At 44.7% G+C, this 23,099-nt stretch overlaps 2 protein-coding genes across 3 annotated transcripts in view; one reads left to right on the forward strand and one right to left on the reverse strand.

Moving 5' to 3' along the window:
• Positions 1-1,692: 1,692 nt before the first annotated feature.
• On the reverse strand, positions 1,693-5,518 carry NUDT15 (nudix hydrolase 15). Of its 2 annotated transcripts, none has more exons than XM_074943737.1 (3): positions 5,255-5,515; positions 4,939-5,135; positions 1,693-4,053 (listed from the first exon to the last, which is right to left on the reverse strand). In XM_074943737.1, exons 1-3 carry the CDS (start codon positions 5,404-5,406, stop codon positions 3,914-3,916), a joined length of 489 nt encoding a protein of 162 aa, XP_074799838.1. In that variant the 5' UTR covers positions 5,407-5,515; the 3' UTR covers positions 1,693-3,913. The 2 variants fall into 2 exon arrangements, 1 of the variants encoding a protein (XP_074799838.1); XR_012637939.1 differs by having other exon boundaries at positions 3,915-4,053; positions 4,489-5,135; positions 5,255-5,518.
• A 15,777-nt stretch (positions 5,519-21,295) lies between these two features.
• The window catches only part of SUCLA2 (succinate-CoA ligase ADP-forming subunit beta), a 41,926-nt gene continuing 40,122 nt past the window's right edge, over positions 21,296-23,099 (forward strand). The window contains exon 1 of the mRNA XM_074960860.1: positions 21,296-21,454. Coding sequence (XP_074816961.1) covers positions 21,371-21,454 — 84 coding nt within the window. The 5' untranslated portion in view covers positions 21,296-21,370. The remainder of the gene's footprint in view (positions 21,455-23,099) is intronic.

A 23,099-nucleotide genomic window follows, 5' to 3' on the forward strand; every position in this document is an offset into this window, starting at 1 on the left:
ATACTTATGTCAGTCCCTACTAGTTTTCCATAACATTCTGCAGGGGAAACAGCACAGACAAGACTTTAAAGGGATTGCTTGAAGAGGTGTGAAGCTGAGAATGGGAAAAAGAGACAGGGAGCAACAAGGACAAACATACTTAGGATATGTCTTCACTGTACAGTTAGGCTGAGCTCTTACATGAGTTTTAGTCCAACCCCCCCCCCATCCACATAGGCTATCTGGATTTAAAGGTGATTTCAGCCAACGATAGCTGACTCGGCTGGGGGTGTAGATTAGAGCCTGAGCTCTGCTTTAACTCAGGCTGAATCTGCCCACTTCTCAGTGAAGATGCAGGCCAAATCACTCGAGTGCTGACAGTCCTCTAATGCCCTTCCTGTAATTCTCCCTGAAGAACAAACAAGTTCTCCGTTTGCAATGTTGTTGTAGCTGTGTCAGTCCCAGGATATTAGACAAGTTGGGTGAGATAGTATCTTTTATTGAACCAACTTCTGTTGGTGAGAGAGAAGCTTTTGGGCTACACAGAGCTCTTCTTCAGGTCTGGGAAAGGTCTCAGGCCGTGTCTACACTAGAGAGTTTACAGTAGCACCACTGTACAGATTCAGCTGCACTACTGTTAAGATCTCTTGTGTAGCCGCTCTATGCTGATGGGAGAGAGCTGTCCCGTTGACATAATTAAACCATTTCCAACAAGTGGCAGTAGCCATGTCAGTGAGAGAGCATCTCCCACCGACAGTGCGGTCCACACCGGTTCTTCTGTCAGTGTAATTTATGTTGCTTGGGGGTTTGGTTTTTTTCACACCCGAGTGACATAAGTTATACCAACAAAAGTACTAGTGTAGGCATAGCCTCAGAGTCTCACAGCTAAATACAAGATCAAACAGATAGTTTAGCATAGTTAGCACATTCAAAGTGAATGGTCCCTTAGCACATATTCTAACTCCTTATGCTAAACTATGTTTGATCTTGTATTTAGCTGTGAGACAGAGTACTTTTCCCAGACCTGAAGAAGAGCTCTGTGTAGCTTGAAAGCTTGTCTCATGCACTAACAGAAGTTGATCCAATAAAAGAGATTACCTTACCCACCTTGTGTCTCAAACAAATTCTCCCACTCTTTGGGAAAGAATCCTAGAGCATCTCAGCAGAAAGAACCAGGGAATATGCCCCCAGACACATATGAGTGAATGCAGAAACAGTGAGTGCATTATCCAGGTACGGTTTTGCAGTGGGGAATGCTCACAGCAGAGGTAGGCTAACTTGGGTGCTGATCACCTGAGCTAACTTGGCAGTGAAGACATACCCTTTGGTGGCATATAGGACTGGGAAATGAGAGTAGAGACATAAGCAGGGGACTATTAAATAAAGGCCTTCTAGGTGAGGACAGGAGCATAAACTTGTCATACAGTGTATAACCTAGATAGTGTATCACATTAAAGCCTTGAGCAGAAAATCCTAAGAATTTATTGATGGGAACATGCCCAGAAATTATACTACCCCCTACTTTCAAATCATTTAGTAAACAATGGCTATACCAGGTGTCATAAATATAAAGGGAAGTGTAAACACCTTTAAAATCCCTCCTGGCCAGAGGAAAAACCCTTCCACCTGTAAAGGGTTAAGAAACTAGGATAACCTCGCTGGCACCTGACCACAATCACCAATGAGGAGACAAGATACTTTCAAAGCTGGGGGGTGGGGGAACAAAGGGTCTGGGTCTGTCTGGGTGATGCTTTTGGGGGGACAGAACAGGAATGGAGTCTTAGAACTTAGTAAGTAATCTAGCTAGATATGCGTTAGATTATGATTTCTTCAAATGGCTGAGGAAATAAGCTGTGCTGAAAGGAATGGATATTCCTGTCTTTTTGTAACTTAAGGTTTTGCCTAGAGGGATTCTCCATGTTTTGAATCTAATTACCCTGTAAGGTATTTACCATCCTGATTTTACAGAGGTGATTCTTTTTATTTCTATTAAAATTCTTCCTTTCAGAAACTGAATGCTTTTTCATTGTTTCTTAAGATCCAGGGGTTTGGGTCTGTGGTCACCTATGCAAATTGGTAAGGATTTTTACCAAACCTTCCCCAGGAAGTGAGGTGCAAGGGTTGGGAGGATTTTGGGGGGAAAGAAGTTTCCAAACAACTCTTTCCCAGAAACCCAGTGAGACGTTTGGTGGTGGCAGCGAAAGTCCAAGGGCAAAAGGTAAAATAGTTTGTACCTTGGGAAAGTTTTAACCTAAGCTGGTAAAAGTAAGTTTAGGAGGTTTTCATGCAGGTCCCCACATCTGTACCCTAGTGTTCAGAGTGGGAAAGGAACCTTGACACCAGGTCTCTGGAAATAATATTGCTGACCTTTTCAGACTTCTTCCCAGCCATCTAACTTCACCTGTGGTAGGCTGTCTGGGCCAGAATTTGAAGGTTGGAATAGAAAATGTGGCCATGGAATATGGGGTAAAGAACCTAAGTAGGCAATCACTTATTCAGTTACCAAAAGCTTCCCTTATTCGTCCAGGGACAATTACGGCATATACTGTGTCTCCTAAAATCTGACTATCTTGGGTAACAACAGGTAGGGAAAATATAGAAGAGCTAACTATTTGAGGGGCTGGTTTCTGTGTGGGCTACTAGCATGACTAAGACCAGCTGAACTATCTTGTAAGCTGGGTGTTCGCTGCTGACAAACAAGGCTCTGAACACTGTGAAAGTAAGATCCCCACCATAAATTGAGCATTTCCTTTTCTGATTTGTTGGCTACTCTGTCAAGGGATTAGATTACATGACTGAAAACTGTACATCTAAAAAATAATCAGTCTAGAACAAAGGACGTAGTCTGGGAGCATGGTGCAGGAAAATCTCATTATCTGAGCAAATTAGTGATAGAAAGGTAAAGGAGGTGTCATTTGATAAAAATCTAGAGAATTGTAATTTCAATGGTGTTGCCTCTGCAGTGGGGGCAGGGCGGGGGCTTGCTGGCTCCCAGCTCAATCTTTTGATAATGCAGTGGCATCAGAAATGGATCAAGTTATGTATCATTCGAAAGCCACTTTCTCCCATGACTGCAATAGTACCAAACTTGACAAACCTAGAACAGTTATGTACATATAAATTTGATAAAATGTTTACATTAACTTTTATAATTTAACACATGAATTGCTTACATAAAAGACCATGAGCTTTAGTAATGCTAGGGAAGCTAGCCTTGACATGTAGAACTGAAAATATTTATTCATCAGTGTCACCATTAGTGTGTACTTTCACCGATTCCTGTAAACTAGGATCTCTTTTCCCCACCCATTATATTCCTGCTTTTCTCTTCAGCACTTAGCATGCTTCTGCAGCCAATACAAGACACACTCAGTATGACCAAAAAAATAAAATCTTTCCATGTGGAGGCTGGTGGCATCAACTAAAATAATACAGGCTGATGTGAGGCTACAGTTAAGGTCTAGAATTTGTGCTCACAACTCTGACTGCAGGGTGGCAGCAAACAAGCCTTCTTTACTTTAAAATGAAAACCAAGAAGCTGAATGAAAGAAGGGGAAACTCAGTTTCTCCTGGGCTTGCTCCTGCAAATGCGTCCCTCATGAATAGTTTTATATGAGTAGTTCCACAGACATCAATGGGACATATATAAAAGTTTATGAGATAAGACACTACAGTTCTAACAAATACATAGGATCCTGTAAAATAAGATAGCACATTTAATCTTTTTACTTCGAGAACATGTCTATCATTGAATGGCTCCAAAAGGAGTCCCATTTATTCCTGGGATACAAGGATGGTGATTGTGACAGAGACTCTAGATGTTAAAGATGGTAAAGCACTGTAACATCTTTCTGACTTTGGCAGGGACAGAATGCTGGTGGAGGGCACAAGATATCCATCTTTTACACACAAAACAATGACTTTTCTATGCCATCTAGTGGTGATTTCCTGTGTATCCCCTGAGATGATTAAAGTCTTCTGTAAAAGGACTGTAACCTTGTTCCTTTAAACAGCGTAAAGGCCAGAACAGTTGATCTAGTGGAGGAAATTCTTCCCATTTAACCCATTCCCAACCTGTACAAAAGAAAGAGGAAAAAGTGTCACAGCCTGTAAAACAACTAGAAAGGGGCAATACCATCCCTATACATTTAGAAGGACAGTGCTAGTGCAGAAATTACATCTGCAACATAAATGTAATATCCTGCACTATAACAATCAGAAAAAAATGGCACAAGAAATCCACAGAATTTTCTGAGATATGTGTATCTTGCCCTTTATTCAAAGGAAGCAATTCAGGAGGGACATAATTTACCTCCACCCCTTCCCTGCTGTGGGGCCCATGTTGGCACAGTTCTCTGTTAGCGCTTACAGTTTAGCACAAAGTGAGATGGGGGGAGGGTAGCCTTGCTTTGGATAGGATCTTAAATGCAGATCCCCTAAAACTAGAGCTGCGATTTGTACACAAATCTTGGGATGATGATGGGGACTGTCAGTGGGCAGACTGCTCACCGAGACTACAGTGCTCCTACTTCAGCTGACAGCATTCCATTCTCCAGGGGCACCGACGCTACTGAGATGGATCATGCCAGGTGACTTGATTTTCCTTTCAGCCGATGAGCTCCCTCGTGCTCAGGATCTCAGATACCCTGGGAGTATCCGTTTCTGGGTCTATTTATGTACGTGCCTGCACTTGGGATCTGGTGTTTGCAGTGGAAATGGAGCAGAGGCGCTACCCCTTTCGTGGAACAAAGGGACTCCCCCTCTGCCGGCGGTGCGGGAAGGCTCCGGTGTAAGGGTCTCCCCGGGGACGCTAAGGGCGAATAACACCAGGCCGGGCTCCGAACACTTGGTTTCAGCAGTGGCTGCGCGAAGCTCGCGGGGCCCGGCCTTCTCCTACCGCTGGGGCGGGGGGAGGAGGGGCAGGGTTGGCGCGGTCCTGCCCGGCCGGGCCCCTCTTACTCTCGTTTTTCTCGGGTTCGCGGTTCCTGGGCTCGGGCTCGCGCTCCGTGTCCACCTCCCCCTTCATGAGGATGGTGACGTAGTGGTACCGGTCGGGGGCGCTGACCGCGTTCACCGCCGAGGCGAAGCGCACGTTCCTCAGCTGCAGCGCGGCCTCCTCCAGCGTCTCCCGCTGGGCGCACTGCGCCAGGCTCTCCCTGGAGGGGGAGGGGGGCAGTGAGAGCTCCGCGCGGCCGCTGACGCTGCGGGACGCCGGGAAGCGCGTGCGGCGGTGGTGGAAGCGGGAGGGGCGAGACAGCCCGCGCGCGGCTCCTACCCGAATTCCAGGTGTCCTCCGGGGAGCTGGTAGGCGCCAGCCCCGACGGGGCCTTTCCTCTTGCCCAGCAGGACGCAGTCAGGGTGGGCGGGGCTGGTAATCACCACCCCCACGCCGACCCCGGGACGCACCTGCACCGGGCCACCCTCCATGCGGCCGCTGGCACAACCACCTGACCGGAGGGGCACGCCCCCCCCTTGCCGGTCCCCCGCGCGGAGCCTATGGCGAGCCGTCAGGAAGTGACCTACAGCGAAGCTCCTCCAATCCAGGAGGCCCCTCTGCCCTAGTGGACGCCGTTGGAATTTGCCGGCAGTTTCGAAGCTGCGCATGCGCGGAGAACGAGTTTGGAAGTCAATTATTGGCGCGCTCCTGGCGGCTGTGCCCAGGTGCATGCGCGGGAGTGGCAGCGTGAAGTCGGGGCGAGGGCTGTGTGGGGATGGGGAGAGGGTGGACTTGCCAACCCTCCCGGATTGGCCGGGAGTCTCCCAGTGTCGGCATCGATCTCCTAGTGACTACTGAAGTCAATCAGGGAGATTTTAATAGTCCGATAAAAGTCCGGTCGGCTGCCCAGTGGGGATAAGGCAGGCTTGGCTTCATGCAGCTCCTGGAAGCAACCAGCAGGTCTGGCTCGCAGGTGGAGGCATAGCCAGGGGATCTCCATGCGCTGCCCCTGCCCTGAGTGCTGATTCTGCAGCGCCTTTTGGCCAAGAACCGCAGCCAGTGGGAGCTGTGGGGGTGGTGCCCATGGGCAGGGGCAGCGTGCAGACCCCTCTGGTCGTGCCTCCACCTAGGAGCCGGACATGCTGGCCGCTTCTGGGAGCCACCCAAGGTAAGTGCTGCCTGGCAGGAGCCTGAACCTTGTCCTGAACCCGCAGCCCTGACCCCCCTCCTGCACCCCAAACTTCTCATCCCCAGCCCCACCCCAGAGCCCATACCCCCAGATGGAGCCCTCCCTCCCACACCCTGAACACCTCATTTCTGGCCCCACTCTGGAGCCTGCACTCCCTGCTGGAGCTCTCGCCCCCTCCCACACCCCAACCCCTTTCTCCAGCCAAGTGAAAGTGAGTGAGGGTGGGGGAGAGCCAGTGACGGAGGGAGGGGGATGAAGTGAGTGGGGTGGGGGGGCTCAGAGAAGAGGCGAGGCAGGGGTGTGGCATGGGGGAAGGAGCAGGGCAAGTGTGTTTGGGTTTGTGTGATTAGAAAATTGGTAACTGTAGGAGGTGGTGCAAGGCCTGCTGTTACTGAGGTCAGTGGGATGGGACCCAACTAGCGTCCAGGCCAAAATTTTCCCCTCAGCCACTCCCAGTGCAGCCCCCCTCTGCCATTGAGCAAATACAGGTGCCGGCCCCATGCTCATAGGATTGCCAGGTGCCCAGTTTTCGACCGGAAAGTCCAGTCAAAAAGGAGACCTGGCAGTGTCTGGTCAGATGTACTCACCGGACACCAATAGTCTAGTTACTGCAGGGTGGGGGAAGGCCCCAGGTCATTAACTCACATTAGCCCCTGCTCACCTGGGGCCACCTTCTACCTGCAGGAGGCTCCTTGTCAGGCTGTAGTAGCTCCCGTCCCAGCCCTGGAGCAGAGGGAGCCCAGCTGGGATGGTGGAGGGGGGAGGAAGGTGGAGGCAATCCAGCGAGTGACAGGGATGGGGCCTTGGTGGGAACAGGCAGAGCAGGAGCAGGGGCCTTTGGGGAAAAAGATGGAGAACAGGTAGGGGTGGGGAAAGAAGTGGAGAAAGGAGTGGGGCCTCTGGGGTCCAGTTACCAGCAATTGGAAAGGTGGCAACCCTACTTGCTCAGTGGCCAGATGTCTCCTGGTACAAACTGGAGAAGGGAGTGCTGGGGCGGCCCCTGCTGCAGGGCTGCCAACCCCAAGGGCGGGAACCAGGCTCCCCACATCACGAGATTGGCTTCAAACCATGAGCTATTGTTAACACACTAAATGGTGGGGTGTGTCTTCCCTGCCTGGCCCAGAGCAGGGACTCCAACTAGGGAAGCTGCTTGTCCAGTTTGATAGCAAACATGCCTCTTTTTGGCTGATTTGTCCCCCAGCCAGTACTGGGACAAAACTGGACAGGGCCTTTTGTCAGATATCGGGGGGGGGGGCGGGGGGGCAGATGCCATTTTGAACAACACGGCGCTCTGCTCCCACCAGCATGATTTCATACACAGAGTGTGTGCAAGGTCAGGCTGGTGGTTGGGGGAACAGTGCACTTATGAAAATAGCATCCCCCAAGCGGCATGATCTTGCATGTGTCATGCATAGGAAGTCATGCTGGCAGGGGCAAGCCCACGCCATTCTTGGAAGTGTTGGACTGTCTGATACTGCAGGAACATGTCAGTGGCTACCCTAACTTGAACCCAAGTCTCCTACCTCTCAGCTGACCCTTGAACTCAGATCTCCCACCTCTCAGCTGAGTGTCCTTGTTTCATGACCTCACAATCTCCTTTTGGTAGGTTGGCCCAAGCAGACAGAGTCCATGGACTGATGACACAGACATGAGTTTAGTAACAACAGAACATGTATATATTACTGGAAAAGGGGATAGAGGCAGCTCTACTCCTGGTACTGCTGACCCCAAGTGCTTTTGCTCACCCTGGGCAGGAACCAAGTGCCTCTCTGCTGACCCCTGACCTTCTTCTTCATGTTACTTCCTGGGTCAGGGGTCCTTCTTCCCTTCTGGGAAGAACCGTGTCTTTTAAGGGGTTGCTGTCTGTCTGTGGATGTTTGCCACAATCAGTCATATAGACCCAGTCAGCACAGTAACTTGGTTACACTTCTCCCCCTTTTGAAAAAGACACATTGTTTGGTCTACATATCAAACAAAATAATCAAAAGAACAAACTATGAAAATATGCAATCCTTACACCAAACTGGTGCCCCATTGCTAGGCTTTGAAAGAACAGGTCACTTGTCATAATCAAGGGTGGGATCAATCAGTTTTCAGGCACTATAGTCAGTGCAGGTTGGGCACCATTGCCTCCACAGTTGCTGTCCATCCTAGGTGTGAGCTTCTTGATTCCAAGATGTCTCCCATCTGGTCATATGCAGCATTTTCAACATCTGGTACACCCTGTAATTTTACACACAACACGCATTGTCACATAATATTGCATAATATCCCTTAACAGAGAAAGACCGTGAAAAATGTCGGATCAACGCTCAAGGAAGCATTGATCAATTTTGCCAGAAAACGCCAAGACAAAAGGTCCCACATTGCAAATACACCAGCAAAAGAGAGAGTAAAAGATTTTCCTGAACAGGTGTTTGAAGATGGTGGAAAACTCTTGCAAAATGTGCAGTGTTGTTCTGGACCATCAGAGGAAATTGACAATTGCAAGCCACCTCACCAAAGCACAGAAGTATTTAAAGAGAAGAGCTGCATTGCAGGGAGAGTCACAAAAAATGCAGCGTACACTTTCAACGTGTTTCAACACAACCACAATAGCATATCATGAACGCTTGGATGTTGTCTGTGATTTGGTGTTAATTTGTGCTGCTGTAAACATACTGTTATCTAAAACAGACCATTATTTCATATGTCAGTTTCTAAACAGTTGAGTCAAGAATGGTGGTGCAATTCCAAATCTTAAAGATGTCTACAACACTGAGGGAAATAAACTTAAGTACAAAGTGAATGATAACTACATGTCAGTTATATTTGATTAAATGACTGATGACAAGGGCTGCACTATGTACTTAACATTTCACTTGCACCACTGGTAAAAGAGAGAATCGGAAGATTCCTCCTATCTTGCTGATATACACTTCATGCAGAAAACAAATCTGTGTCTCAAGCAGTCATTCAGACTATGCAAAGTTATGAAATTGCTTAGAACAATGTGGTTGGTTTTGATGTGGGTAATGCCGCGTACAAGAAAAAAGTTTGCAAAACTGTACTGTCTGGACTGTTTCCTGTTAGCATCCATGTAACATGCCTTGCTCATATAATCAGTCTGGTGGGTGGAAATTTTCATAAGCCATTCAAGGATGTCAATGCACTGGTAAAAGCTTTCTCACAAGTGTTCTATATGGCAAGGGGCAGGAAGATGAGGCACTTAAATTACATCAGGCAAGAAGTTCCCAGTGCAACAGTGGCACCAGACCCAGTAGCATCTAGAGGGAACAGCTGGTTTGCTGTGTTCAGTACCATGAAAAGCACTTTCAATATTATCACAGCTTTGCTGAAGAAGGGGTGTGGGTGTGTGTGTGTGTGTGACAACTTGGCACCAGATTCATTGTGGGAACTTGAAAGAGAGCTCTCAGATGAAATGCAATGTTTAATGCTGAAGATTGTGTTGCGTTTTGTCAATGAAATGTGCTAGCCAATCGTTGACCTAATGGCTACATTTGAAAGCCAGAAACCATGCAGTCTCTTTGCTTTTAAGAAAATGGAAGAACTGCTGTTTTTCCTTGAGATGCATACTCAGTTTTCCAAGGAAACCACTCAAAGGTTTCTCAGGGCTGAAGATGTCAACAATGTAATAACTGATCAATGTAGCAAGTTGGTGCACCTGTTTTGTTAGGCTGTTGACAATTCAGTGGAAAAGCTGAAGAAGCACATCAGTAATACTAGGTTTCAGAGTAGCAGCCGTGTTAGTCTGTATTCGCAAAAAGAAAAGGAGTACTTGTGGCACCTTAGAGACTAACCAATTTATTTGAGCATAAGCTTTCGTGAGCTACAGCTCACTTCACTGAGGGTGCACAGCCGGCAATTAATTTCCTGAAATGCATAAGGATTTTTAATCCTACAAGAATTCCTTAATGTCTCATGTCAAGGAGTGTTACACTGGCAAACCAGCTAACCTATGTATGACCCATAACTTAACAAAAGGCATTGCATTTGTAGTCAGGAGAATTCACGTGTGTGTGATTATCGGAGAGATGTAGACCAGCAATCACTAACCCATTCATTAGTAGTAATAGGAATCAAGAGAGATGCTAAATGTGTTTGTCTGTGTACCTATATCCTGTTAGGTGTTTAACAATCTATCCAAATTGGTTTGTAGATTCTAAGTCCTGTTCATGTCTTAATTGCCTTAACATTATGTACGTGACTGTCTTCAGTTAACCTGAAGATCAAAGGTGTGAGACATTCCAGAAAACTGGTACTATTACCTATTTTGTCTTTAGTTTATCTATCCCTGTTATAATGGATGATCAGCAGTTCCCTTATGTAAATCAGTATAACTGGATTACCTGTGTATGCATAGGAAACGAAATGTTAACTTCAAAGGATGGGTCAGTGTGTACTCAACAAAGAAACATATGCAGTCACATGCTGTGCTCAAAACATTTGACAGCCTGTTTCAGCGATAAGAGAAACCTCATGCCTGATCCTGCCATCTCTAGTCTGCTGAACTTTAAACAGGGAAAGTTTAAGCAATGGGACTGTTACTTGGAATACCCTGGAAAATGCATGGAATTGGAAAGACCCTACATCTAAGATGCCATTTGGATTATACCCTTTGGAATGATTCCAGAGAGACTTTTGTGCAAACCAGCAAAGTCACCATCACTGCTACAAATCTGATCTGAGGACTGTGCAATTATTTATAAAGTATATGATCTCTTAACCACGCAATAACTATCTTATTTTCTTTTATTAACAAATCTTTAGTTAGTTACTAAGGATTGGCTGACAGCGTGATATTTGGGCAAGATCTGAAATATATATTGATTTCCTGTAGGATTACGTGTTTGATCATTTGGGATTGGTAGAACCTCATGTATGGTGAACTGGGTTTTCAGTAACCTCTCATCATATAAGATCAGTTTGTCTGGATGCGAACCAAAGGCTGGAATGCCTAAAGGGGATGTGTTTGGCTTCTTGTTAACCAGTGTAGTGCTACAGAAGCTCTTTTGTTACTGGTTTGGTGTATTTATTTATAGATCAAACCACCAGTTTTTGGGGTGTGCTTGCCATGTTTCTTGCAGTCTGCCCTGAGTGTGGCATTCTCAGTGTGGTCCATTCTAGACACCAGTCACAAGGAGGATTATGCTTCCATTCTTGGCTTCAGTGACATTTCAGCTTTGTATACTGGGAAGGTGGCATCCGACTTGATCCAAAGCACTCTACAATCAGGGGAAATTGACACTGCCATGTTTTGGTTATCAACAGCTGACCATCTTTCAAATTTGAGAACATTAACATAAATGCTGTAACAAACACAGCTGATGCTGAGTGCAGCAACTTGCTGTATAATCTTGTCCTCTATAGTTGGAGGCGTTCTCTTGCGGAACACAAACTGAAAAAGCTGGTGTTCCTCTATTTCAATCTTGGAATTTAGAAAGACTTTGTTAACAAAAAATCCATTGGTTTAGTCTTATTGATGTGTTTTTTTTCCTGTGCTAGTATTTTGATAAGCAGTATGAGAGAAGAACCCATAATAATTATGTTACATTGCGCAGTACTTGAGATACAGCATGGACCCAAAACATTCTTTAATTGTTTTTTTGTTTTGCACTGGACTTTGAAAAGATGTGAGCATCTAATTTAAAGCAGAAAAAGGCCATTTTGCTGAAAATTATAAAAACTAATCTCAGTTTAACAAGTCCTTATTTAACAACTTTATTTAGTTTGAAAAATTGCATCTGCTAGGTAACTTTTTGTTCAGGGAATGATAAAGTAGTAGCTACAGTAGAGTCTGATAAAATGTGCTATATGAATAAAAGATATTTCTGAAGAATGTATATGCAAGCCTGCTGAGCCTCGTCTTTCAAGAGCAACACCAAAATATCTGCCTTCTCAGCCTCAGATCACTGATTCACCCTGGCAACCTGTTCAGAGTGTCCTGTCCAGGAGCTCTAATTATCCTCAGCTCCTATAAATGGTTCAGGCATAAAAACAAGCATTTTGGTTTCTGTCTTCCCATTCCTGAGGCTCTGCTGCATGTCACTCACTTCACTGCTGTCATCTGCCATTTTCCTTCTTTTGCCTGCTACTTGCTGATTCCACTAGCTGCTACCAATGTTGTGTGACCTCCTGGTCTCCTTCTTGTTGGTTAGCACACAAGCGGGCAGAGTTCTTGCAATGATAACATAGACACAAGCTCAGTAAACTGCAGAACTTGTAAGGTCACTGGAACTAGAAGTGCTGGGCGTGCAGTAGCACCCTGTGGCTTGAAGTAATAATAGTAGCTGGCTTCTGTCATATACAGGGTTTCAGCAGCCCCACTATAAAAATTGTTCCAGTGCCCCTGAATATGTATGTATTATTGGAAGAGGAGACAGCAGCAGCTCCCCTCCTATTGCTGGTGTCGTTGACTCCAATCCCATTCAGTATTTTGGGGTAAGTCTTTCAAAGTCTCTCCTGTTGAGGTTGTTCCACTTGGTATAAAATACCCATCACCACCTGCTCCTCAGCTGTGTTTTGTAGGGGGACTAATTTGGTAGGGATGCACTTAGGTGGCTTCTGAGAGTGCCTGTGAGATCAGGCCCCACAGACAAGATAGGCAGGGGAATGCCTATTTGGAGAATTCCAACGGAGCTTTACATTCCGAGCTGCTTGGCAGCATCAGGACTTAAGTAGCTTTGCAGATGCCCACAGGCATAAATTTAGGCACTTACAGGTTGAGGCAGCAGCTGAGCAAGGGTTCTGAGAGAGTAAATTTTGGACTCAGGCTTTTTAAGTGGCAGTTGTTAGGAGTCTAAATTTCTTTGTGGTGCTAGCCCTGGATACTTAGATTTTTGGGTGGTCACTTTTATGTAACTAGGACCAACTGACGTCAACAGGAGCTGTGAATGCACCCAGTGTTAGAGGCCACTAGAGAAAATAATCAGGCATACAATGACATGTTCAAGGTAATACTGTGAGTTCCTGGCAGGAGGATTCCCAACTCCCAATCCACTGTTCTTTAGAGTTAAAGAATGGCTTTTAGTTGGGATGGTAACAGGGTACTGTTTCTTATTCTTCAGGAAACCTATGATTGCAAGTGGATTCAGATTTTTCCCCACACCAAGCTGTAGAGCATAATGAGGACAGGATATGTTACGCTTTTGGAGGAGATATACTAAGAAAATATCTTGATAGGATGATTCTGAAATGTACTTTTACACAGATTTCATTTAACAATGTATCCAATTGTTTCCTTTAAAGTTAGATTATGTAGAAGTTCTTAGAAATATGCCTCATTTATTTTTATCTTTCATATTCTTTCTGTTTTTTAAGTTTGTCTGTAACCCTCTTGAGAATATTTCCCAAATTTGTCCTTACCTTGACCCAGTCTCTGCTAAAATCTTTATCCGTGCATTAATCATTTCCCGTCTTTGCTGTTGCAGTACCTTTTATAGACTTCATAAATCTCTATTTTCTCACCTACAAGGATCCAGAATGCTGTCTCAGTACTGATCTCTTGCTCTGGGAAGTTGGATCATGTAATCTCCATCATCTGTTCTTTTTTTACTGGCTTCTGAGCTGCTCAGAATTCAATTAACATTTTCTTTCTTTATTTTGCAAAACTTTCTGTAGGCTCATTTCATCCATGTGATATATCCATCTACTCCTTCTCTTCACTACTAATTTAGACCTGCTCTTGGCCCTCTCTTTTTTACCTGTTCACTTCTGTAGCTCTCTCTGTTTAAAACTCCTTCTTCCCTAACCTCGAGTTTTTGGGAGATTTTTGAAGCCCTATGGACTGACTCTAAAACATCTATACTTTTGATGGTATAGAAGATCTGAATGTTACTGGTTCCATGGTTGCAAGCAGTACAGCTGTGAAAGTGACATAGGATAAACTAGTAGAGGGTAAATATAGAGTCCAGGCAAACCACAACAAAGACAGTGCTTCAGACCTTCTCTTCTGCAGAGTAGGAATATTTATTAATATTTAAAAGAGATGTCCATATGAGTGTCATACATGTCAACCAAGAGGAAAAACTCCATTTCCTGTTGCACACAGGTATATAGAACTCTTTTTCTCCTCCAAGACATTAAATCTATTTATTATAAAACCTTCCTTTTGTCTTTAATTTATGAGTGACTGTAAAATGTCTTGCGATTGTGTGTGTGAAGGATACCACATGAAAATACAAATTATTTTATTGGTTGAATCTGCTCTCTTCAGTTTTTTTGTGTAGTTATTTTATGGGTTTTGCACAGAGCTTTGTGACAAGTAAGAACATAAAAACATAAGACTGGCCATACTGGGTCAGACCAGTGGTCCAGCTAGCTCAGTATCCTGTGTTCCATATAATTAAGGCTGCCTACTACTTTCTATTATAAGTCCCTGTTTTCAGTTGCTTATAACTTTACCACACTATAACCATTTGCACAATTTTTTTCCATGTTTGCTTTCTGCCTCAGGCTGAATTGTTTTGGAAAGTTTCAGGTGAAACAATTCAGCTGTTTTCAAAAATAAAATTCAGGAAATGTAGATAATTTTGCCTTAATGACTCCAGGGTTTGGAGCAGGACCTCTAAATTGGGCAAGGAGGTCCTGGAGTCAAAGAATGAAAATCCACCCAGATTTGCTCTCTGAAACTCTGAATCTCTGAAAACTCACCATATGCACATGTTCATTAGAGGTTTTGAGAAGCTGTTTGCTAAAATGTCTGAGCATTCCATCCTCAGCAAAGGCTGCTCTAATAGCATGGAGCTCCGTAATACACCAGTCACAGCCTGCACCCAGGCACAGAGCTAGAGTTCCAGATGGAGGAGACAAAGTAGCAGCAAAGTATCCTCTGCTACTCCTTTGGCTTAGGGTAAGACAAGGTTTAAAGTAAGGGGAAGCTGGGAAGGTGCAGTTTCCCCTTCTGTTAAAGAAGGTCAATATGATTCCACATTATAGAATCTCTGTTTTTTCAGTTTGCTTTTTTTAAAAAAACTACAGAATTACATTAAAAATATAGGCGAAAAGAACATTAAGTTTACACAGTCATAACTCAGTATTTACAAAATGCCAACGTTAAGGTTGCTTATGCCCCATTAGTTTGGTCCCCTTTTGCTTCTGCCAGGCCTTAAAGGAGTGGGCCCTAATTTAGACAGTGAACACATCAATTATCACAACCTGGTGGGGGCTGGGACAGAGTGGGATGACAAAAGGAGAGAAGGAAATATTAGCTATTTGTGCTACCTGCCATAATTCTTTAGAGTTTATGAAATTTATAAATTTTTGCAATAATGAAGGAAAAAACAGTGGGAAAACACATTTTGCCCTAACTCCTTCAAAAACCACAAAAGTAAAATTAAATAAATCAGTCTTTATTATATTGCTGTGTCTGTCGCTTGGTAGTAGTGGATAGAGGTTTTAGTCATTTCCCTGTTCCATGCCTTAGTTTCCCCATCTGTAAAATGGGGATAATCAGAGTGCTGTCCTTTGTAAAGTGCTTTTGAGATTCATGGATGAAAAGCAAGGAGAGAGGTCATGGTAAAATTGCTGGTCTGTAGGGTAAATGGATTTAAAAAATTATTAAAGCTAATGTTAAAAAAATTATGTAATACATAGGTTGAGACGAGTTTCTGTACATCTGGGTACTGTATATAATAAAGCAGCTTTCAGTCTGAAAATTGTCCATGTTTTGGAAGTTTGTGTTGATGGAGAAACCAATGCTCAGATTATGGGGGGCACCAAGAAAATATAAGGAAAAAGACTGTCCATCTTCAACTGAAATAGTGGAAGTTATATAGGTCTGGCTTGACATAAGCAACTTGCCTCATTTCTTAGTGGGCATAATTGGGAAGGGGGATGGAAGGTTAAGTTGTAAACAGGGGCTTGATAAACTATGCTGGAGTCAGGATGTCTGTGCTAGCTAAGATAAGCAGCAACACCTTGATGCTAGAGACTATGGACAAGAAAAATCCTGGCATGTAAAGATCAGGCTCCATGTGAACAGCACATGGACAGAGCATGCTGTACAGGGATTGGTTCCTGCCAAATAACCAATCCAATCCAAAAATGTGTGGTGTAATGTATAACAAATGCAATGTAATATGTAAATGTATATAAAGTAAGAGATTTGTTTAACTTTGGATGTGTGGTATGCCCGATAACCACCCCCTATGCTTGAGTTTGATCAACTCAGGGTAGCTTTGCTATATGCCAAATAAAGGAACCTGAATGATGAAATCCAGAGTCAAACTGAGTGTTTTGGATCCCAGAGAACTTGATGAAGTGTTCTCCCAGAACTGGACAAGGTGTTCTGGATAAGGTGAATGGAAAAGGTCTTGGAGGGAATCCCAATAATGTATGAATCACTTACGCTGAAGAGTCTCCAAATAGTGCAAAAGAAATTTTTCAAAAGTTAGCATAGTTATTTTACCTTTGCTTATGCCCTGACTTTAGCTTTATTACAATTTTATGTTCTATGTAATTCTCTACAATCCTAGTTTTATATTAAGAGTTCAGGCAATAGTTCTTCAAATCCTTTTCATATCAGAAAGATGTGAGAATTCCTACATCATATACTTTCTTATTATAGAAAATCCTTTCCTTTCTTTTAATATCGTAATTTACAAAGGGCCCAGTTAAGCAAAAAGTCTGACTTCTATAACCTTCATTGACTCTCACAAACTCCTATCCTCTTCTAAGGACCAGAATAATCCATTTGTATTACTGATGGAGTTTGAATTTCTGCCTCTGGTTACACTGTCAGGACTGCCTTGCATCAAGATGTCCTCTGACCCCTAAAGTGGTCAAACTTGATGATTGTTCCTAGAGTATAATGATGTGCACACGCAGATGAGAGCTCGCAGAGGTTGACTGATACCACCACTGCAGCTGTACAGTGTTAAAGAGGAATGCTTTGCTGTAATTGTATAGTCAGAATGAGCTTGGGCTGGGAAATAGAACTGCTGAGTTTTATTTTCTGCTCTGCTGCTATCTTACTACAGGAACTTGGGCGAGTCACGTGTAATTGAATTTTCAAAGACCTTCCCTGGGTGCTTGACAGAGGATTTGGCCAGCCACTTTTGTGTGCTCAGTAAAGGGGAATTATTGAAGCAGAATATGGGCAGTGCTTGGTCTTTGAAAATATGTTTTTAGTACTGCTTTCCCAAGATACCTGAATATCTGAGTTCAGCTGGGTGCCTGGCCACTGGGATTTTCAGAACTTCACTATCCTATAATGCTGCACACTTCAGGTACTGCTATTCTCTCTTGCAAATGTGAACCTCTGAGCCTATTAAGAGGTTTATTCCATCTCATATTCAGCTGGCTCTCTGTTAATGTGCAGTACTTCTGTCTTCTCTGTATCTCCATTTTCTTTTCTTTTTTTTCCTTCTGTTTGACTTGTGGCTTGGCTTTTTCCTCCTCCTCCTTAGTTTTAGGGCTACCTTTTCACTTCTTCTTTGCTTTTCTCCATGTACTGCCCCCATATGACACACTGTACCCCATCTAACATCCTGTACCCCATGTTCACCACTTTTATATGACTTTTATATAATGGTGGTTGAAGCATGAAGGGACATACGAATCTTTAGTGCATTTGGCATGTAAATATCTTGCGACGCCGGCTACATTAGTGCCATGTGAACATCTGTTCTCAGTTTCAGGTGACATTGTGAACAAAAAGCGGACAGCATTATCTCCTGCAAATGTAAACAAACCTGTTTGTCTGAGCGATTGGCTGAACAAGAAATAGGACTGTGTGGACTTGTAGGCTCTAAAGTTTTACATTGTTTTATTTTTGACTGCAGTTATTTTTTGTACATAATTCTACATTTGTAAGTTCAACTTTCATGATAGAGATTGCACTACAGTACTTGTATTAGGTGAATTGAAAAATACTATTTCTTTTTTTTTTACAGTGCAAATATTTGTAATAAAAATAAATATAAAGTAAGCACTGTACACTTTGCATTCTGTGTTATAATTGAAATCAATATATTTAAAAATGTGGAAAACATCCAAAATATTTAAATAAATATTATTCTATTATTGTTTAACTTTGTGATTAATCATGTGATTAATCGCTTGACAGCCTTATTTTATCCCTTACCTCTTCCCATAAGGGGGTGCCATATCCAACAGCCTCCCTATATAAGTTGTTCTTTCACTTCTGAGATAAGACTTCTTGAAGCTTTAAGGAACAGATGCCAGATCGGGAGTGACTTACAAGAGATTGGTGATGGGGAAGCATGGTGCATAGAGAGGGGTGATGGTGGAAGGGTTGATAATTATGGGAGGAGCAGCTTTGGAAGGACTGATGGATTTTGGTGGGGAAAAAGTCTGGAACTAATAGGTTTTTGCCCGGAAGAAGAGTATTTTACCAAAGAAATATCATATGTATTACTGAGGTGGAAAATTTTTGACGGTCCCTTGCTAAAATTTTGGCAACACATTAGTGTTACGGAAACAAGTACATCCTTATAGAACCATTCTTTGAGCTTCTGAAAGTACCAGGTGCATCCTAGCATTCCACTGAGTTCAATGTTAATGGATATTGACAGCACATCAGGTGCAGTAAAGGGTCAGCAGCAAAAGAATTAAGCAACAGTCACAGTGTCCCCTAAAGTAGTTGCTGTAGCAAAAGCTGCTTTAATCCACACTAGACTTGTTTTTGGCAAAAAATACAATTCATCTTGTTGTTTTACTATTGTGCACTTTCAGTTGTTAACTACATCAGTTAGTTACAGCTCCAATACTGCTTTCCTTCAGTTTAGATCTAGCATTGACATACATAATTTATGGAAGCAAGCTGATCCCTGTGCATTTTTAAAAGAAAAATGCTTCTTCCAACTGACTCGCACACTATTTTCAGTTCTGAATTTCCCAGTGCATTCTGTCTTTTACATAGCTATGTCAATGGAACTACTCATAGGCATAAAGTTAAACACACAAGTGTTTGCAGGATCAAGTGCCTAGATTGTAAACTCGAGTCAGAGATTTACTTTATTTTTGTGTCTTGTACAAAGTTCAGGGTCGAGCAATCTGGTGTTGTTAAACAAATCATTTAAAAAAAATAGAAATAAGGGACTTTCAGTATCGATTTAGCTATTGATGTGATATATTGAATTCAGACTATATAGAAATAATGGAAAAATTATGCTGGGACTAAAAATAATTATTGATGTTACAACTTGATCTGAGTGCTAGTGGAGACCTAGTGCCACATCAGGCTGTTGTCTCTATAATTGAACATAATAGTGACTGCCTCTATTTCATTTGATGTCAGTCAGAATTAATGAAAATATTTGTAATATGCATTAATCAGAGCAGTCTTTTAGCATATGCATAATATTTAAAAAACAAACTCCACCAATTTTACATTTTTGCTCAGTGTTCATAAAGCATTTCAACTCCCCTCCAAGAAAAATATATAAACAAAGGGATCTCTGTTGTTTTTTGTAATAACGTTTCAGGCTAAAGCCTGCTTAAACAGATGGGCCTTACAGCTTGCACAGAGGACAAAAAAAAAATTGGGACTGTAATTTCCTTGGAACACTGACCACATGGTGTCATTCTGGCCTGGTCTACCCATTGTTTCTGTGCCGGTATAACAATGCACGATCTATTTTTTTGTTCTGTGTTTGTATGGTATGTAGCATTATGGCCGCCTAGTCCATGACCAGAACTCCTAGGCACTACGGTAATACAAATAATAAATAACAATAATAATATTTAGATTAAGAGGTGTGATGTTTTACCAAATTAGTTATACTGGTACAATCCCTAGTATGAATGCAATTATACTAGTATAAAAGAACACTGTTACTGCTTTTTCTCCTTCTCTTACAGGAATAGCTATACTGTTATAAAGTAGCTCTTTACTGGTATAACTGCATCCACACTGCAGCTTGGCATACACTACCAACTTATTTTCCACATTCCTGAACGACGTAGGTATGCTGATCTAACCCCTGGTGTAGACTGCGTGATAGTGACAGGAAGCCTTCTCCTGTTGACATAGCTACTGCCTCTTGAGGAGGTGGAGTACCTATCCTAATGGGCGAAGCTCTCCTGTTGGTGTGGGCAGTGGTTTCACTAAGCGCTGCAGCTGTACCGCTGCAGCACTGTAAGTGTAGACAAGCCCTGTGTGTGTGTTGCACTGCTTTAACTATTCCACTGTAGTTAAAGCAGTATAATTTGTGTGTTAGGCAGTCCTCAATAAAGATCCTCACACACTTAAGGTTATCTTATAAATAATGAATCATAATAAAATAATGATAATAGGCCATGTCTACACTAGGAGAGCTTTATCGGTATAGCAATACTGGTATACTACACTGGCGAAGCACTCCTAGTGTGGATGCAGTTTATACTAGCAAAACTATGCTTTTACTGCTGTTGGTTATTCCACCCTACCCGAGTGAAACAAGCTGTACTGGTCAAAGCAGTTTTTCAGGTATAACTACATCTCCACAAGGGACTTTAGCCAGCAGAGCTATGTTGGGCAGAGAGGACACTTTGTCTAGCCCTTGATTGATGTAGTGATGGCAGCAGAAATCTGTAGTGTAACAGGCCAAGGGGAGGGGGGTGTCCAGTTCCAGAACTACAGGCCCCCTACACCGAGCCACAGGTTTCTTGCTATAACCCTTGTAACCCTGGGGTTGGTTAACACAAGCTCCTCGGCTGATCTTGTTTGCCCTGCGATCAGCTGGGGACAAGAGGGGTTTTGGGCATACTCAGCATGGGGGGCCTGAGCAGTTTCAGCCCTGGGGATCCTGGCTGGCAGGTTATCAGTGGGAGGGCAGCCTGACTGGGGCAGGGACTGCGCCTGGAGCCTGAGCTGTTTCACAGCCCCTGGGGCTGGAGGCAGCGCTGAGTCACTTGCGGGTCTGCACCCACCCCCACAGCCCTCGAGGGTGTCAACAGCCGCTGCTCTCCGCAGTCACGGGGGCGCTTTTCATTGGCTTCAATGAGCCACAGGTCAGGCCCCGGTGAAGCCACCGTGCCTGGGGCGAGGAGGCCCTTCACAAGAGGCCCCTGCAGGCCAGTCAATCCCAGCAGGGCGGGCTCCTGAAGTTGCTGGTTCCCCTCGCTAGAGGGCAGGGCAGCGCGGCGCTCGGAGGTCCCCCGAGAGTCCAGAGACCATAGAGTTCCCCAGCTGGGCGCTGCCCTCGGGGACCGCTGTTTTCAGGAGAGGCGGAGCCGAGGCCCTTTCTAAACCTCCCACGCTCTATGGTAGCAGCAGGGGTGGCGCGCGTGCGTGTTGAGTGGGAAGCCGCCAAGGTTCGGTCATGGCGGCGTCCATGATTTGCAGCCGGGTGTCGGCCGGGCTGAGGAACAACGGCTGCCGGGCGTCGTTCGGTGCCGTCGCCAAGGTGACCCCCCGCGGCCTGGGCGCGCGGGGCCGGGCCGGGCCGGGCGGGGCCGGGCCGGGGTGGGGGGGTCACTGGCTGTGACATTCCGCCTGCGTCCGGGCCGCCAGCCCCGGGGGTGGGGGGAGGCCGGAGGCAGCGCTTTGGGGGGCCGGGGGGCTGTTAACGTGACGGGGCTTCTTAGTGTCTGGTTCGGGTCAGCAGGACGCGGGAGCAGCTGGGCCGCGGCGTCTCCCAGGGCGGCCGGAAGCAGGCGGCCGAGAATGGCCCTTCGGTTGCCCGGGGAGCACCCGAGTGCGTGTGTCGGGCTGGGCGGCGGTGGGGGAGGGAGATGTTGACATCTGGCCCTTGGCCGTTCCCACCGCGCCGTGACGGTTGGCTTCTGCCTGCCCCCATCGCTGTGGCAGTGTCCCCCCCCTCCCCGCCCCCAGCTCTGTAGTAACACTGGCCACTTGAGGTCCTGCGGGCTGGTTGCTTCAGTGGGGGGCTGTGCTCCTGCCCGGGTGATGGCTCACATGAACGTTTGTTTTCAGCCTATTCCTCTTGCTTCCGTTCGCATAACTACAGGGAATTTAATGCAAACCAAAACACGGGCCGGGGGCGGGGGGATAGCTCAGTGGTTTGAGCATTGGCCTGCTAAACCCAGGGTTGTGAGCTCAAACCTTGAGAGGGCCATTTAGGGATTTGGGACAAAAATTGGGGATTGGTCCTGCTTTGAGCAGGGGTTTGGACTAGATGACCTCCCGAGGTCCCTTCCAACCCTGATATTCTATGATTTTGTGAGGCAAACAGATTTGATGTGTCTGCGCTTCCCCCTGCCATAAATGGAGGAAGGCTGGTGTTACTCCTTATCTCATATTACACTGCAGAGTCTTTGAGGGGCACTGCTGGTCGGTTTGAGAAACAGCAGCTGCTGCAACAAGTACCTTACATTTGAACAAAAAGAAAAGGAGTACTTGTGGTACCTTAGAGACTAACAAATCCTTTTCTTTGAGCAAATACGGACTAACACGGCTGCTACTCTGAAACCTTTCATTTGAACAGGAAGCAAAGTAAAGAGTGCACAGTTTGATCCATGTATGGTTTGCAGTAGTGATCCTCCTGAGATTTAAATAGGCTTTGCTCTCCTTTGTCAAGCCTGAATTTCCCAGGCAAACTCTTGTTTGCTTATTTTAGGCTGTTTGAAATTGCGGCCGGGGTCCCAGTGGGCACCAGCTATGGTCACTCAATTAGGGTGAACTGCAAAGAATGGGGCATCCAAACCCCCCAAACTGGTAGATATTCCAATACTTAGATTCGCCAACCCAGCATAAAACAGCTTCTTTATTACCTTACTGGTTACTCAGAAGTCCAAACAACACAGTTCCCTTAAAGTAATCGAGCCTCAGGCCTCCATCCAGGTACCCATGTCAAATATGATGAACATTTTTGTAAATCCTTATTTCATCATAGAAAAGGTTCTACCAATCCCAAAGGTTTGGACACATTACCTCCCAGGTTAATGAATGTTTCAGATCTTACCCAAATACATGCTACAGCCAATTCTTATTAACTAAACTAAAATTTATTAAAAAACAAGAGAGAGTATGGTTAAAAGATCAGTATACATACAGACATGAGTTCAATCCATTGAGGCTCAGATTCATAG

This window comes from Natator depressus, chromosome 1, assembly GCF_965152275.1.
Source record: "Natator depressus isolate rNatDep1 chromosome 1, rNatDep2.hap1, whole genome shotgun sequence".
Classification (NCBI taxonomy): Eukaryota; Metazoa; Chordata; order Testudines; family Cheloniidae; genus Natator; species Natator depressus.